This window comes from Pelecanus crispus, chromosome 1, assembly GCF_030463565.1.
Source record: "Pelecanus crispus isolate bPelCri1 chromosome 1, bPelCri1.pri, whole genome shotgun sequence".
NCBI classification, from domain to species: domain Eukaryota; kingdom Metazoa; phylum Chordata; class Aves; order Pelecaniformes; family Pelecanidae; genus Pelecanus; species Pelecanus crispus.
Window position 1 is genome coordinate 3,106,535 of NC_134643.1, and position 17,443 is coordinate 3,123,977.

At 40.7% G+C, this 17,443-nt stretch overlaps 1 protein-coding gene across 3 annotated transcripts in view; it reads left to right on the forward strand.

Annotated features, from left to right (window-relative positions):
* LOC104036152 (MICOS complex subunit Mic19) overlaps positions 1-17,443 on the forward strand; it is a 162,691-nt gene that overhangs the window by 117,742 nt on the left and 27,506 nt on the right. For all 3 annotated transcript variants that reach the window (XM_075711110.1, XM_075711096.1, XM_075711104.1), the window contains one exon: positions 15,775-15,845. In XM_075711110.1, coding sequence (XP_075567225.1) covers positions 15,775-15,845 — 71 coding nt within the window. The remainder of the gene's footprint in view (positions 1-15,774; positions 15,846-17,443) is intronic.

Consider the following 17,443-nt stretch of genomic DNA (forward strand, 5'->3'; position numbering starts at 1 on the left):
GGGTTGATGGTAAGTTGAATATGAGTCAGCAGCGTGTCCTGGCAGCCAAAAGGGCCAACCGTGTCCTGGGGGGCATCAAGCACAGCATTGCTAGCCAGTCAAGGGAGGTGACTCTGGTATCTTCGCTGTCTTGTCCCCTTTAATACCAGTGAATAGGTATGGTATTCTTTTGACTTAACGCTACCAGATAATGCATTGCCAGCGTAACACGCCCCTTGAAATGAATACAGACCATACTGTATTCATTCATGGAATCATACAATGGTTTGGGTTGGAAGGGGCCTTAAAGATCATCCAACATCCCTGCCACTAGACCACGTTGCTCAAAGCCCCATCCAACCTGGCCTTGAACACTTCCAGGGATGGGGCATCCACAGCTTCTCTGGACAACCCGTTCCAGTACCTCACCACCCTCACAGTGAAGAATTTCTTCCTTATATCTAATGTAAGTCTACCCTCTTTCAGCTTAAAGCCATTACCCCTCGTCCTGTCACTACATGACCTTGTGAAAAAATCCCTCTCTAGCTTTCTTGTAGGCCCTCTTCAGGTACTGGAAGGCTGCAGTAAGGTCTCTCCAGATCCTTCTTTTCTTGAAGCTGAACAACCCCAACTCTCATTACACATTTCAGACAGCTTTCAGGATGTTCCTTCTTCCTTAAGAATTTACTGCTGCTACTGTCACTTTTTTTTTTTTAAAAAACTTTCCTTAATTATGTTTAAAATAATGTGCAGAATGCTGAAGACTTGAGAATCTCTTGTGGCTGAGCAGGCAGTAGTATTTCAGTAAGCTTTCAACTGACCAAAACAAAATATTGCTGTGTATAGGTAAGATGAATTATTGGATAACAGTGGAGGCTGGACTTCTTTTTGTTAGAAAATATGAAGAAGTTTGGAGGTTTTTTTAATCATAGAATCATAGAATCGTTTAGGTTGGAAAAGACCTTTAAGATCATCCAGTCCAACCGTTAACCTACACTACCAAGTCCACTCTAAACCAATCAAGGGTAGACTAGACTAAACCATGTCCCGAAGTGCCACATCTACCCATTTTTTGAACACTTCCAGGGATGGGGACTCCCCCACCTCTCCGGGCAGCCTGTTCCAATTCTTGACCACCCTTTCCGTAAAGAAATTTTTCCTAATTTCCAACCTAAACCTCCCCTGGCGCAGCTTGAGCCCATTTCCTCTTGTCTTATCGCTAACTACTTGGGAGAAGAGCCGAACACCCACCTCACTACACCCTCCTTTCAGGCAGCTGTAGAGAGCAATAAGGTCTCCCCTCAGCCTCCTCTTCTCTAGGCTAAACAATCCCAGCTCCCTCAGCCGCTCCCCATCAGCCCTGTGCTCCAGACCCTTCACCAGCTCCGTTGCCCTTCTCTGGACACGCTCCAGCACCTCAATGTCTTTCTTGTAGTGAGGGGCCCAAAACTGGACACAGTATTCCAGGTGCAGTCTCACCAGTGCCGAGTACAGGGGCACAATCACCTCCCTGCTCCTGCTGGCCACAGCATTCCTGATACAAGCCAGGATGCTGTTGGCCTTCTTGGCCACCTGGGCACACTGCTGGCTCATGTTCAGCCGGCTGTCGACCAACACCCCCAGGTCCTTTTCGGCCAGGCAGCTTTCCAGCCACTCCTCCCCAAGCCTGTAGCGTTGCATGGGGTTGTTGTGCCCGAAGTGCAGGACCCGACACTTGGCCTTGTTAAACCTCACACAGTTGGCCTCGGCCCATCGGTCCAGCCTGTCCAGGTCCCTCTGCAGGGCCATCCTACCCTCCAGCAGATCGACACTCCCACCCAGTTTGGTGTCATCCGCAAACTTACTGAGGGTGCACTCAATCCCCTAACACTTTTTCAAAAGCAGAAAATTACCCTTTTAAATATAGAAAACTTCAATGAATTTTTTTCTTTGAATTATTGCCATGAACTGACAAGAGATTATTTCAGATACTTGTAAAATTGAAAGAACTTCCTGAAAAACTGAAAAATCCTTACAAGACCTGTGCTTTTATATTGGAAAACCAAGTGTAAAATGCTATGGGTCTTTGTACCGTACTATGTCTAGAATATTTTGGGAGTTTTATGAATGGTTAACAGAACAAGGACTTATTGGCAATATTTGAGGGGACGTATGATGTCTTTTTATGTGACTAGTTGATGTAATTAAAACAAGTTTTCAGACACATGAACCTGTTTTCATGTGGCTCTGAGTTTACTGGCAGAATTTTACTTCTCTTCTTGTTCAGGCTTTAAGAAATAGTATGAAAGTGGAGATAGAGTATGGTACCTGCACACTGAAGCTTTCTATTTAAATACAATTCCTGGTGGCATGATCCATAGGACGCAGATTTAATACAAGTGAAGAATCATCCTTGGAGGTGTTCAAGACTCAACTGGGCAAGGTCCTCAGCAACTTGGTCTAGCTGGACCTGATTTGAGCCGCGCGCTTGGAATAGGTGAGCTCTGAAGGTTCCTCCTAAATTATTCTATGAGTTGGCACTGTAAAAAGAAGCTTGCTGATTCAGAGAATTTACTTTACCACTTGTTACGCCTGGAGAATGAATAAATAACTACAGTAATACATGCAGTATTTCAAAGAGCTGCTTTAGTATTCAGTATGCTTACAGTGATGTAGATCCTACAAGGTATTCCCAGATCTCATAATAACAAAATGGAAGTTTTTCCCGTAGTAGATTTAAGATAGCTGACCAAATCAATATGGGTGCTTTTGTTGAGTAGCTTTGGCACTATGGAGGGAAAAAGAGGAGAAAAAATACTGTCTATGTCAAGTGCATTCTGAATGCTCCCATACATTGTATAGATACAACATGTTATGTAGAATAAGCTGCAAAAATTAAAACTTGTAAATACTTCCATGTATTTAGCAGGTAACTGTGTTAATTGAGAGAGATATATATATACATAATGAAAAGAACTACTGTGTGTAACTCTTGCCTCAGTTATGTATTATTTTGCTGTTATATTGGCATGGTACAAGTGTGTAACAGAGTATTTGCTGCAAAGTTGGTCTAAAGTATGGTGTCTTTGCATATCCACCTTGGTGACATTCTGTGGCACTGATGCATTTACTCTAACTTAGCTTAAAGTGGAAACATCTAGTCTGCATTAAATATCTGGCTTCACTCAGTAGCTGCTGGTGAGAGAGAGATGCCACTGAAAGTTGATCAAACCATCCCATCTGTTTGGCTGTTGATTACCAAGGAAGCGTAGTTTAAGCTTCTATCTGTAGGTAGCTGAGGTTAGGCGTGATGAGTCCCATCCTAAGAGACAAAAGCTGTGGACCATTGCCAGCATGGGTAGAGGGATTAGCAGACCTGCTGCTTAATGACAGCAGTGACCCATAAAGGCAAATTCTGAGCTCCTAACGTTTGCCAAAATAAATGGACATGGTGTGGGGAACTATACATAACGCAGACTGCATTCTCAAGAAACAGCTAAAAATCGTTCAGACTAATGAGGAAGAGGTGTCTGCAAAAGGATGTGGATGTCTGGAGAAATACAGGTTCGTAACGCAAGTGACCCCTTAAAATGGAAAGGAAAAATAAAGACACCAGTGGGAGAATATACATATGTAGGACAGAACATACACTAAATACCTGCAGGAAGGTCGAAAGGCAGAATAACAGCTCTTGCTTGAAAGATGCACTGAGCACTGCGGGAGGGAGAATTGAAATAGATAGTAGGAGTAAACAGAACCTGCAAAGAATACAGGAAAAAGAAGCCCAATAAATAATGGGAATCATCTTTAGAGGTCACAAAGCATAGTTATGAATGTTTTTAGAGGTCTGCATTTGAATTATTTGGCCTACGTATCATCCAGCTGTACAGATTTTGTGGCATGTTGCCTTAGTACTTGAGAGCAACAGAACCACATTTTTAACTTCCAAAGCAATGTATTTGGTGCTAACGATTACACTGTGGCCTGCTGAGACACTTAAATCGATTTCTTTTTCATAGGTCCTGGATTTTTTTATTTAGCAGGTTTTTGAGTGAGAAGGCCACCTGCCTTAGTTTTGGCTGCATTTCTTGCAGAAGGCTGTTTGCGAACAGAATGGGTCTGCTGGGATACACTGTTGTAAGAACATTGAAAAATTCTCACATTAGTTTAATTTAAACATGCTTAACGCTCGTTTTGTTTCTTGCTTCACTAAATATGAGCATAGTTCTCAATCTGGACTGAGCGTAAAACGTAGTTTTCTTGGATTCAGGTGCTTATCAGTCATCCAGACAAATACATACAACGTTTTTCACCGAGCAATTTTTTTATATCCTCAGCATTCTTGTTATACTAGTCCTGATATTTCCTCACTGCTCGCACATGGTGTTCAAAACAGCTGCAAAAGACCATCCTTGAAGTGCTTTAGTCACTTCATAGTCACCAAAAACTGTTATTGATGCGTAGTTTTTTTACAGTTTTGCTTAGCTTTTGTTGTACAGCATCAGCTGCCAGTCAGTTGACACTTTGCGATTGATATCTTGTAGGTGGTTTGACACAGATCATGAACTTTGTGCAGTGAAAGTATGGTCTCTCCATAGAATCATAGAATCGTTTAGGTTGGAAAAGACCTTTAAGGTCATCAAGTTCACCTCCTCTTTACTGACTTGCTGATCCTGACATCATCAAAATCTTTTCACCTGATAGTGATGTAAAAAGCCAGATATCAACATTTAGAACATTTGTGCCAGCAATATCCAAAAAAGTTTGTTGGTCTCACCAAATGCAAATATTAAAGTGGTCCTGAATAATAAGCTCATCCTACTTGCATATTGCAGCACATAATTCCATGGTATGAGGGCTTTGGTAGTATTGACCAAACTTGTTCACGAGTCTCAGTGTAATATAGGCATTGGCTGTGCTGAGACAGTTACCCGAGAAAGTTGCCACAATGCAATATCAATCAGTTCAGAAAAACAAAGGCAAAACTTTTTAAAGCTGTGATTTAGGGACAGGAGCAAGTCTGTGAGATGACACTGCTGCCAGGGCTGTTGGCTTGAGAGAGAACAGAATATTTTAGAATTTCTTTCAAGAAGTTTATTCTTGATCTCTCGAGGGTTGGCACATAAGTGTTATTCATGGCAGCATTGTGCTTTTCAAAAAATGGTAATCTTGCACTCATTATGCCCTTAGGCAACCAATCTCACTGAGCAGTGATAGTGGTAGATCTAATAAACAAAGCTAAACCCAGCTACTTTCCATTTATTTGAAAGAAGATATAGCTAATCTGTGATTCTTTATGTTGGGCTTTTGCCACAAGATGAATTTCACATACAGCTGCAGAGCAGATCGCACATCTACAAGCCAAAATAGATTTTCATTCTGATATCAGAGATATCACTGAGTGTAAGCATACATATTCATAGAATTATTTGGATTGGAAAGGGCCTTGGCAGGTCCAACCTCCTGCTCAAAGCAGGATCAACACTGAGGACAGACAAGGTTGTTAGTGCTTTGTCCGGTCGGATCTTTGACAACCTCCAAGGCTGGAGATACCACAACGTCTTTGGATCCCCGTCCCCCTGCTTAATTATCCTTGGAGGGCAATATTTTTCTTTATATCTATTTGGAACCTCTATTGTTTTGATTTACAACCCTTGTCTCTTGTTCTCCCACTGCACATCAGTAAAGAGCCTGTTGCCATCTTGATAACCTTCTCTTAGGGCTTTTAAAGCTGCTGTTGGGTCCCCCCAGATCTTCCTCTTCTCCTGGCTAAGCATGTAATGTTCCCTTGGCCTCTCCTCATAGGCCATGTTCCCCCAATTTGGTGTCACCTGCCAACTTGGTGAGCATGCACTCCATCTCTGGGTCACTGATAAAGATGTTGAACAGGGATGGCTGCGGCATAGACCCCTGAGGAACTCTGTGTGACTGGCCTCCAAGTAGAGCCTGATAATCCAGCCAAATTTTCACCCGTAATTCACTGAAGCAATTTTCTCTTATTCTTTCGACCACTTTAATGGGGTATCTGTCTGCCTCTGAAAGCTGGCCAAAATGAGTTTGAAACAGGCGGTGTTTAAAGTGATTTTCCCAGATCATTCCTCTGACTGCAGAGGATGAGCAACGTGATCTTAAAATTATGGCTGCTGTAGTCCATAGAGGAGCTACCTTGAACTCAGAGCTGTCTCTGTTACAAGTTTGCGACGACAGCTTTGTGAGTAAGCCCAAATTGTCTTGAGTCTCTACCACCACTGGACACTGTAAGAGTTATTTGTGCAGCAAACGAGCTGCAACTATGCATGAATGTAATAGAAGACTTAAGCTAAGTTGACTTAGTGCTGCTGTAGCAAAAATATGTGGGGTTTTTGATGATATATACATAATGTACAGCTGTGTACATTGAAATAAAATATTGGGGTATCCTTGTAACCCACAGACAGCCATTCCAGACTCGTGCTGATCCTAGTTTGCTTGTGAGATGATGTAGTTCCCTATGGTGTGGCTTTTGCTATGCAGAAGTAGCCCGTTGGATCTGTATTTGAGGATTAATGCCATAAAGGTGACCAACAACGGGAATTTTAAATCCTTTATGAATGTGCTGTTCCTAGTGCTGCAGTCTGTACCTGATGCCACTGGGAGAAGGGATTCCTCAACTTATATTTCTTGGGCATCGCCCCTGGCAGCAGCAATACCCATTTCTATATGTCTCAAAGACAGCACTTGGCAACTTGACATGTTTGTATGCCATTTTGGGGGGGAAAGTCTGCTTTAGGACATGGAGAAATAATACCCATTGCTACCCTAGGGAGAATGTAATTTATAATGTAGAGCAGTGAAAGGGGTGAGACTGAGAAGGAAAGTTGTAAATAGGCATCATTTAGATGAGGCATCTTGTCATCAGCAGGAGACGTAAATATAGTTGTGCATTTACACGTGCATCTCTAAAATTGAGAACATTTGTATTAAAGACAGTACTACAATTACATGCAGATTAGATGCTTGGCTGAATAGCTGTAAGAACTTTGAATAGATTTGTCCTTTTCACAAAGGTTTTCATTTTCTTTGGCAGCTCTGAGTGTTAACAAATTAGAGATCAATGTTCTACTAGGGCAGAAAAGTGAAGTGAAGCATGTCTTGGGAGAAACTTTAGAGACATTAATAGTTGCAGTTAAAGGTATTAGTTAGTGGTGCCTGAAAAACAGAATTGGAAATTCAAAAGAAAAGGTCAAAGAATATGCTTTTTTCCCCATTTTCTGCTGATAACCGAGTTAAGTACTTTGCCCCACTTGCTGCACGCCGAATGTATACTCTTCGACAAACACACATGTCATGAAACCAAACAAATGATGTTGGGAAGTGAATTGTCTTCTGGCAGAACATTTGCCACGATACAGCACGTGTTTCTCCTTTGTTCCCTTTGTCTGAGTGGGTCGTAGAACTGCCTCTTTCTCTGGCATCTTCAGCACTGTTGTGGATACCTGTTTGCTTTTTTATCCCTCTGTAGAAACAGGTATGGGGTGGCATGGGTGTCCAAAGACCTCCCTTCGATCCCAGATAGTGCAGACATCTGCTCTGTCAGAGGGGCACTCTGGTCCAGAGCCAATTTCTTCCAGGATATAAGGGGGAGATGAGGTTTTATGAAGGCTTGGGAGTAAAGGGCAGAAGAGAGGGAATTGCACTTGAATTTGAGCAAACACAGGAAATATGTAGCTTCAGGTAAATTCCACCAAAATCCTGAAAATCGGTCTTAGCCTTAACTTCCTTATAACTTCATTACCATCTGGATGTCTTCTGTAGGCTTAGTCCAGGATCCCAGTTGTTACCTTAGCTTTTTTTGAATTCTGGGGCTTCTCTTCCAGTTTGTCTTCTCTCTCCCTGCCTTGCAGCTGGTTTTCCCAGTTCTTGCACATAAAAAGTTCTCCTCTGCTATGAAAGCATGTCCCCTGATCTGTCCATGCATCCTTAGTTTCTGACTATTTCTGAGTTCTCCTGAACATCAGGAGATGTTATGTGGTCAGAGTTTCTATTCAAGGGATCTCTTGGGTGCTTCTCTGGAGGTTACCTTTATGCTGCAGTGCAGAACTGGAAAACTGTTTTGCTTTGGGTAGCAGTCATTCTTCTGTGGAAAGATGCTCCATTTGAGTGAATTTTCATAAAAGCCGAATGCCTTATTCAGCCCTATGACAGGTACGGAGAACTTTCTGGTCCATCCGGTGGGTTCTGATGAGGCAAAACAATACCAAAGGCAATCAGTCCCCTCATTCAAAAAGGAACTAATAGCATGTAAAAACCCCAACAAGAGCAGAAGCCATAAGCTGTACGTAGGTTCCCTGCATGCGGAGTTGAACGTCCTTCATTTCATCTCTGGAGTTGAAAAATGCAACAATTGGCTGAATAGTGCAGCTCGACCAGATGAGAGAAGTCATAACTTGTATAAAAAATAACTTATCTAAAAATTCAAGCAAAGGGCTGATCTGATGAAATTTCAGAAGAAATTACTTCATTCATATATCATTTTAATAGCCTTTGAGGTAGAATAAAGATGCAGTATTACTTGGGAATCTGTATGATGTTATACGCTTGGTTTTCCATAGCTTATTAAAATAAATTCAGAGACAAATACAGGGGTTTAGTTCAAATAAAGATGCCATAAAAATGGTCATATATTTATAAAGTTGTAATTTAATATAATTTGGAACTGGGATGTATGCACGCTACAGTAATAGTCTTATTCTCTTTTTGTTATTTCCCCTTCCCCAGTTCCTCCTCCTCTTGCCCACTTGTTGCTTTTAGTGGCAGCTCCGCAGATCAAGCGTGACTGGATGTCACAGGCTATTTCTTCTAACAGTTAATCTTGCATTTTTCTTTATAATCCACGTGGTCTGCTTTATAGTTTGCATAACTGTGGGGCATGATCTAGTGACCCTGCACCTCTCATGGTCCCCTCCGATACCCAAAACGCACTCCTGCACGGGTTTCCTTTGCACAGCTGCTGTGATAGGTCTCTGTGGACAGCAGTGGCCGTGCCCGGCTCCTTGTCCCTCCTTTGCAGCACCAGAACAGCATGGGGACTGTGGCAGTCTTGAGGCTGCATTCAAATCTTGTGAAGCAACTTTGTAGGCTTAAGAGCTACTCCTTCCTTCTGGCTTTGGAAATCTCTTTGAAGGACGCATAGATCTCGGGCTGCGTGTCAACAGAATGAATAAAACAAAATGCTTCATATTATCCACAAATGGGTTTGTAAAAGATACTGAGATGAAATGGTCAGAAGTTCAATTAAGGGATAAAAGAAAGCTTAACTTCAGCAGAAATGGATTAAAAAGAGGCAAAGAAAACTTTCCAATTTGCCATTCAGGGAACATGATAATCTTTGCCTGCTGATGCTTTGAGTCCTTCCGTGGGGGAGGATGACAAGGAAAAAGAAGTCTTTAAATTAAAAATTCTCCCCTGATTCTCAAAGGTGCCAAACAGCCCAAGCTCTTCGTTCCTTTGGTGGGTGGAGCAGGTGCTGAGCAGCTCTGAAGTCAAGCTGTGCTCATTTTTGTCTTTCACAGCACTAACTTGAAGCAAAGGCCAGATTTGTCTCTTTTGTATGGCAGTCACACGTCTTTTTCTTTGTCAAATAAACTGTTAACTACATAACTATTAAATTAAAAAAAAAAAAAAACTTAAATAGGTTGCATGAATGTTACTCTCATATTGAATCTGTTCAGGGCTTTAAGAGCCAAGGGGCTTAAAAGAGAAATTTCAATGCCAAAAAGAAGTCATGGTATGTCTGCAGTAAAAACAGTTTCAGCACATTTGTAATAAAATAGTGCATATAGGTGATGTATCTTTAGTGAAATTAAATGAGGGCTCTCAAGTTCTCCTGGTTCTTTTCATAACCTTTTATCGGCTTGGATGACACAAGATCTTTCAGAACTTTATCTGGCTGAAAATCTGAAGATTTTCAGCAGAGACTAAAACATGCGCCTCTGCTTTGAGGTCCCACAAGCAGACAAAACAGCTGACCTTCTGAGGTTCTGCAGGAATTTATTTTCTTACACAGACCTTTGAAATCAGATCTGTCTAGCAAAATAATTCTCCTATTCCTCCACAGTGTGTTCTTTAAGAAGCTTCCACTCCTGCTTTTGTTAGGGGAAGATTATTTCGGGGGCAAACATGATGAAAATACTTTTGCCCGTGGTCAGATCCCATTTTTCTCTACCTGAATTATCGCGTTATTTATACCTGCTATGGCTCTGTGTATTTGTCAGGGGAAACTGGATGGATTTAAAATTAAAATTAATGTCCTTCTTTCTTTAGCTTCTCTTCCACAATGCCAGCCTACGCTTCTCTCTGTTCCTTTTTTTGAAGGTAGCTCTTAAAAAAGCACTTCTTTCCCAAGAACGACAAATCCCCATCTTTCTTTTCAAAGAAGGCTACTAAGTGAAAGGCATGGAAAATACTACTTGTCGCTCAATTTGGTTGCATCCCATGTCTTATCTTTGGGCCATAAAGGCTTAAGTAACTTAACACATGGTGGTCCTATTCAGGTCAATTAGATTAAAGTCACGTGTGAAATGAGTCACTTGACTAAACACTATGAGTTTTTGCAGGTTTTTTTCAACAAAGCTTCTCTGAATGGCTTACTGCCTGTATGATAACTAACACAACGTCACAATATTTTAAAAAATGTTGAATAAGTAATTTTGGAACTGCATTTTAAGTATTTTCTTTAAGGAAGCTAAAACTAGGCAGAGTTTGAATGCTTTCTGGACTCTGGATTTTGTCATTCCTGGGAAAATGTGTCTGCGCTTGTCCCACTGCAGTTCAGCAGGATAGTTGATATTCCCATAAAAATACTAATTCCAACAGTTATTAAAAGAGTGGTCTCCCTCCTCTGGCCCAGATTTTGCTTATCTTACCAAAACCTTCTGCCATACAGGTTCAGGTGGGTAAGTGGAGAAAAACAGTGTTTCCTACAGCGTATTTATCTGCTTGGTGCTGCCGCCCAAGTGCTAGCGGAGGTTGAGGATTACTCGCTCCTTGAGAACTGTCGCTCTTGGACTGTCAAAGTACGTGTTGGCCAGTGCAAAGTCCAACTGGCCACAAGAACAGCCCAAGTACCAGGTACTGTGCCAGCGTCGTGAGACTGAGAGGGGTGGGAGGCTTAAGCTGAGGGTATCAGAGGCACAGCCTGAAAGAGGGGGACTGGGTACGGAAAGTTAAAGAGGCTGTGATAAGGCAGGAGCTGGTTAACAGGAAAGTCTCCTTTTTTGGAGAGACAGGGTAGGAAATACAGTTAAAAGTAGACTGATGGAAGATTAAGCTGTCTGGATTGAGGGAACAGAGCAGAGAGGTTGACAGCTCTTGGGAATATCAGAATCTGTAAGAGAGCTTGGGCAGCTGAAGTCAGTCCTACCTACTGCTTTATTAGTTCAGGCAGAACAGGACTGTACCGAAGATCTTAAGCATCATAATTTTCCAGGTGATGCAAGCTTGGTGTCATGATTTTACGTCATGGCATTTCATCATTTGGTGGATTTCTTTTTTTCTCTTCCCCAAGCTTGCTCTTCAGCAATTTTTTTTTTTTTTTTTTTTTTTTAGCTTACTCTGCTGAAAGAATAGCCAAGTGCTAAAATCAAATACTTGCAAGTTGGAAAATGTCAGTATAGAAGGCAGTGGGCTTCTTCAGATGACTCGGACATCTAAGGTGTTGCCATACCTGCTCCTGTAATTGCTGGAGTTCCCCTGTATGACCCTACTTAGTATGCATGGCATCCAGTATTTATTTCACAGCATTGGAACTTTGAAAAATTACTTGTTTCTAATAGGCCCTTCTGTGTTACTATTCCCATAACATTAAAGAAATGAAAATAACTTCCTCAGTTCCTGTGGAAGATATTTAAGGCTAAAGTTCTCTATGTATGGAAAAAGCATGGTGACTATGATCACAAGTACCTTTTGTGCTCAGTAGGAGGTAGGTAAGGCATGTTGTCTTGGAATCTTTAGCTTTTTCTGGCATTTTGTGTGTTGGAAATAGAACTCTCATTGATTATGGCTGTGTTCTGCTGTTCAAATCTGGCAATGCTGGGTTCACCCCTGCTGACAGTCATGGTGCAGTATGGGGCATACCCCTACAACTGGATTTTAGTCATTGTTTGTGCTGGAGGATCACCCAGCATCACCGTGATGCTCTTTATCCTACATGTGTGCTGTTAATACTTGCCAGAGTCCTGAGCTGGATGAGTAGTTGGTCTGGTCCAGTATGTTAATTTTTATTGTAAAGACAGGCAGCATTTCTTCAGTCAAGCAGATGGAAAATGAGGAGCATGCACACAAGTGGGTTAATGTCCCCCAACTTTAGCGGTTTTGAAGTTAATCACCTATTTTGAGTTAGTTATTCAGGCCCCCATTGAGTTGGCAGTGACAGAGTAATTCATGTCATTCTGAATACCCTGTGAGGTGGGTGGGATCTGCGAGCCAGCAGCCTCTGATTCTGGAGCACACTTCGGTGATCAGTTTAGACTAGATACTTGACTTTGAAGAAGCTAAGAACCAAATTTGCCACTTTATTTTGATACTGAAGTCAAGCCACATGTCCATATTGTGCAAGAACTCCGTAACAGATACAGACATAGCATCTTCTGCATATCTGGAATGATGATTAATTGCCATAACCCTGACAATTCTGTTCCCTCTTGGAAGTTCCTAGCGTCTTTCGTAACATGCTTTCTCAACTTTTATGCTTCTTGCAACAAAGGAGACCGTGAAGGTCTGCAGAAAACCATCTTTTTGTGACACAGCAACAGAGATGACTTTAAAGAGGGGAAGACGCTGTGCAACTGTAAGTGAAGACTGTTTTATAATGCATGTGCCTGAGGGACCCAAATCAAAGCTACAAGGGAAGTTGGTTGTAGTATTTGCTACCATTTTAGTGGCTTGCTCAGTTAAAAGAATGCTAGGAGTATAGAGAGAGTATCTGGAATGTAATAAAAATAGCTGAGGTTTGTGTGTTCATGCACACAAAGCTTGATGCAGAATGGTCAGTGGTACTGCACTTCTGTTCCCGTCCCTCCCTCCTCCCCGCCTGTGCACACACAGCTCCATTTGGAATATCTGCTGGAACTCGTGAAGATCCACAGGCCTGATCCAGAGATACTCTCTGATGGTCTGCCACTCCTGCTAACCTGAGAATTGGATCATAGCTTTTTTTCCTCCACTTGGAGTTGAAGGAATATGCAGGTTATACAGACAATGTAAATGCATATATGTATTTATCTGGAGACTGAGGAAATTATTTATGTTAACAGTGCTATGTTATAGCACCATTTTTTGTCTGTATTTAGAGAAATGACCACTGCATTCTTGAGGATTCTGAACTGAAACTTCATCTCTGGATTATAGAGAGTATATCTCTAAAAGAGAACCTGAATGAATTTCAAAGGAAGATCTGATCCAAGAAACACGACACACTTTATCTAAGATAACAAATGATTTCTTGATAGCTTGACTCTACTGTAGGATTAAAACCTCTTGGCATGTATAGCAGTTCAGTTGATCACTTGAACTGCAATTAAAAAGTAGAACAAGTACACTCAGAATATTGTTTTTGTGTCAGAAACGCTCCTTCATGCTTGAAAATGATAAAAAATTGCAATCGATCCTTACAACTGTTGTGTTCATCTTTATTGATCAGGCAAAAGAAAGATAAATCGCAGCCCAAATAGGATTATAGTAAATGTTAGCGTCGTAGGGGACTGTAGGATGATAGAGAGCTATTCATCACCCGGAATGGTGACCTGTCCGCGCGCGCACCGTCGTCAGTCTGCTGTCTAATCGCGTACCTATTGATTGCATCTACGCCCAAGCAACCTGGATGTGACTGTCATTGGGCAGCTGAGATTGCTAAATGCAAGGGGGTCACTGGTGTGAGGAGGATTTCATTTTCATTTTCTTACTGGGCAGCAATGATTTATGAAGAAATAAATGACCCCGAGTCACATGCATGGAAACCTTGATTCCAGTACAAATGAATTATTAGGTCTGAATCTCAGAAGCAAGAGTGCAGTAGACCACCGTGCTCTTTGTGATCTGTGCATGACCTTTGACTGCGGTGGATGTTACACAATTTGTTACAATTTGTGGTAAAATATTATACTTGCAATACAATTTTACTCATGTCTGGAGTTGGTATTCTTTTTCAGTGATTTCTGTACATTTCAAGATTATAATTCACAAGGAGGAACCTTGGAAGATGAGATCCTTAAATGGAAAGGAAAAATATTTTTTCCTTTTATTTTTGTAGATAGCGCTGCCTCTTTTGGAGTTTCTGTCAAAATGTTTTTGCTGTAGTGGGCTGTCTTACCTGCATTCCTCACAACATAATTTGGCACAGATAAATGTTGCTTAGGACACGTTTACTAACCCAGTGATCAAGGAGACTGTGTCATCTTTGACTTTTACAAAAGAGTGATCTCTCCAGTTACAGGGGGTTTTAATTTTTTTTTTTTCTTAACAATGTTTTAGGCATATTGCTTTTTCATATGTCAATGTCTTAAATAAAACTGCTTACTTTACCCAAAATAAAATTGGAATGATGCTTTCTATGGATTGCATTGTGCTGTCCGTGTATGTTAAATGTTTTAAAGACGCGAAACTGTGTTGCAGCATGAATAATTTTAAACCATGGTATTAATAGTTAGATTGTTAAAATAAGGATTCAAAATGTTTTTTACGTAATCACGCAGTGTGTGATTGTAAGAGTTTTGTTGGCGTGTTAACGTGACTCCCTGGGATGCCAGATGAGCATCAAGAGCTGCAAAGCTACGGAAGAGTTCTTGCAAGTGCCAGCAAAACCTTTCTACATCTCTGCGACCTGTTTGCCCCACCGTTCAGAGAAAAATGGGTTTAGAGAACTTTTGAACTGCTTTAACTTTTCTTTATTCCTCCAACTGTGAAGCCAGGTGCCTTGGTTATTACATCTTAAGTCCAACTGTGCTAAGGCTATAAAAACCTCTTTAAAAATACCAAGTATATATTACCTAGACATGAAGCATCACAACATTATAGTGATTTGTCTTTGAATATCCTACATCCCGCTGAGAAACTTTGCCATTTTTAAGTATAGAAGTTTTATCGCTTGATGATTCAATTGCGTCTTGCCTGCATTTTGGAAATTAATGATTTGGTATAACGGAGTGAAAGGCACTCCTGGGTTTAGGGGAGATGAAAATATGTTCTGAAGCTGCCTGATTTTAAAAATTAAAATTAGCAACTGATTGAAGCGACCTGGAAGTTTGGAATATTAAAATAACTCACCGCGAGAGGCATTATCAAGGCAAAGAGCAAAAGAGGAAGTCAAGCCATAGTTGGTTTATTGTGCAGCCTTGAAGTTTGACTCGAGTATCACCTGCAAACTAGATAGGGATATATGTGTAAGTAACACAAACAGGGACACGCAAAGAAGTAAGGATTTGATTTTTTCTTTTTTTCGCCCCCTTCTTTTATTTCTAATGGAGAAGCTCCAAAGGCTCCAGCAGCACCTAGTGCTAAATATGTGATTCTTATCCCATGTCTCTTTACAGTTTCCTCCCTAAGAGCCATCTCTTTTGCATAGCTTTCTGGAACCAAGAGGACACACTTATTTAGAAAAACACCGGGGAAAAAAAGAGTCATGTCTGAAATTTTGTAGAATACTTGATTTGAGGGTTTGGTTTTGGGGTTTTGTGGAACAACTTAAATGGATAAAATATCCAAATTAGCATTATTTACTAGATATTAGCATGCATATAAATGATACTGTATGAAATCTGGTTTTTTTTTTCAATTTTCCAGAGTGCCCAGTTCTACAAAGTTACCACGGAGCAATACCAAAAAGCTGCCGATGAAGTGTCAGCTCGGTTCAAGTAAGTCTTTTCTACTGTTGTTTTTGAGCCTGGCAGCTAGATGAGTTCTTATTCACATTAAAATTCACAATAATTCCCCTTCCCCCTATCGTAGATCCTATCGGTCTGTGCTGGTTGTTGAAATGAGAGAATTTTGAAGAATTTGGAAGCCAGTGCATAGTAACCATAAGCTGCATAGAAATTGGATGCGCAGTTAGTAATGTACTAATTAATTTATATTTGATAAGACGCATGAAACATTCTAAAAATATATTCCTTAACATTTTTTCTCTAATGGAGAACCAAAAATGTAGTTCCAACTTTGCATTACAATAGTATTCATCCTGTGCTTGCACGATGTGAAAGGATTTAAATTAGCAACTTCACTTTGCCCTTAACAGTGAAGGTCAAATGAAATAATTTTTATTAGTCCTGAGGAGGGTTAAATGAAGATATAGTAATTGATGGATCAAAGCGACTCTGCCCCTTAGCCTTGGACTCTTCCCTTTTTGCTGGTTCGTCCGTTAGGCAGAAAGTTCCATTTATCATTTTAGTAAGGATACAGAGAGAACTTTTTACAACCTTTTAGTCTCAGCGGTAGGCAAGAAATGCTGTATAAAAGAATTATTCTGTGATGATTTTTAGGTTTGTGGAGGGCTTTGCTTTTGTTTCGGGTTTTGTTTTGTTTTTCGATGAGCAAGAAGAGAAAAGGCTTTTTTAAGCTGCTGCCGAGGATAAAGTTCTTAACTGTAAGATAAAAATCGTTTTATCTCTTAATATCACGAATTGTTAAATATTCTCTAGTGTATATATAAAGCCTTTGTACTGGTTAATGGTGCGGAGTATACTGCGGACTGAATTCAGCTGCTCCTTAAAGAAGAGGGACAGAATGACCATTGTCTCAAGGTCTGATTTCAGCGTAATTTGGAGGGTTTCCCATTATGGATGGGAAGCCTGGTGTGGTGTTAGTCATTCTCATTTTTTTTCATCTGTGATAACATTCCCAGCAAGGGGATATTTCCCCTTCCTGTGTTACAGTGGGGTATTTTCAGGTTTTGACATCTAATTATTGCCTAATCTGACTTTCATTATTCCAAAACAAGCTTTTGTTGTGATTTGTAGTTGTTGATAGCTCTAGGTGGTTATTGTGGTCAGAGGTGGGAAATGGTTTCGGGTTTGGGTTTTTTCCCCCTAATATATAAATAACATATAAATAATTTCAAATGCTTTTGGGTTCCTTTTTGCAGAGACGGAGCTGGTAGACGTAGCAGGGGCCAGTCCTTAGCATCAGGCGATATCTAAGAATTTTAAGAAAGCCATTCTGAAGGATGTTTCAGTCTATCTGCATAAACCAAAGAGTATTTAATGAAAAGGGATTTGGAGAGGGAATCAGAGATTCCTAACACTTGATGAGATTGATCTTTTCTTAATTTTCGAGAGACCAAAGTTATAAATAGAAATCACCTTTTTGACTAGTCTTTGCTCTAATGCCATTACTGAAATTGCTGTGCTTCCTTTGCACTTCAAGCCAAATTTTCTGAAAAATTATTTGCAGCTTTTTGATTAGTGGATCCAGTTTTGGTCCATTGCCTTAAAAAAAACAAAAAGAAAACATTATG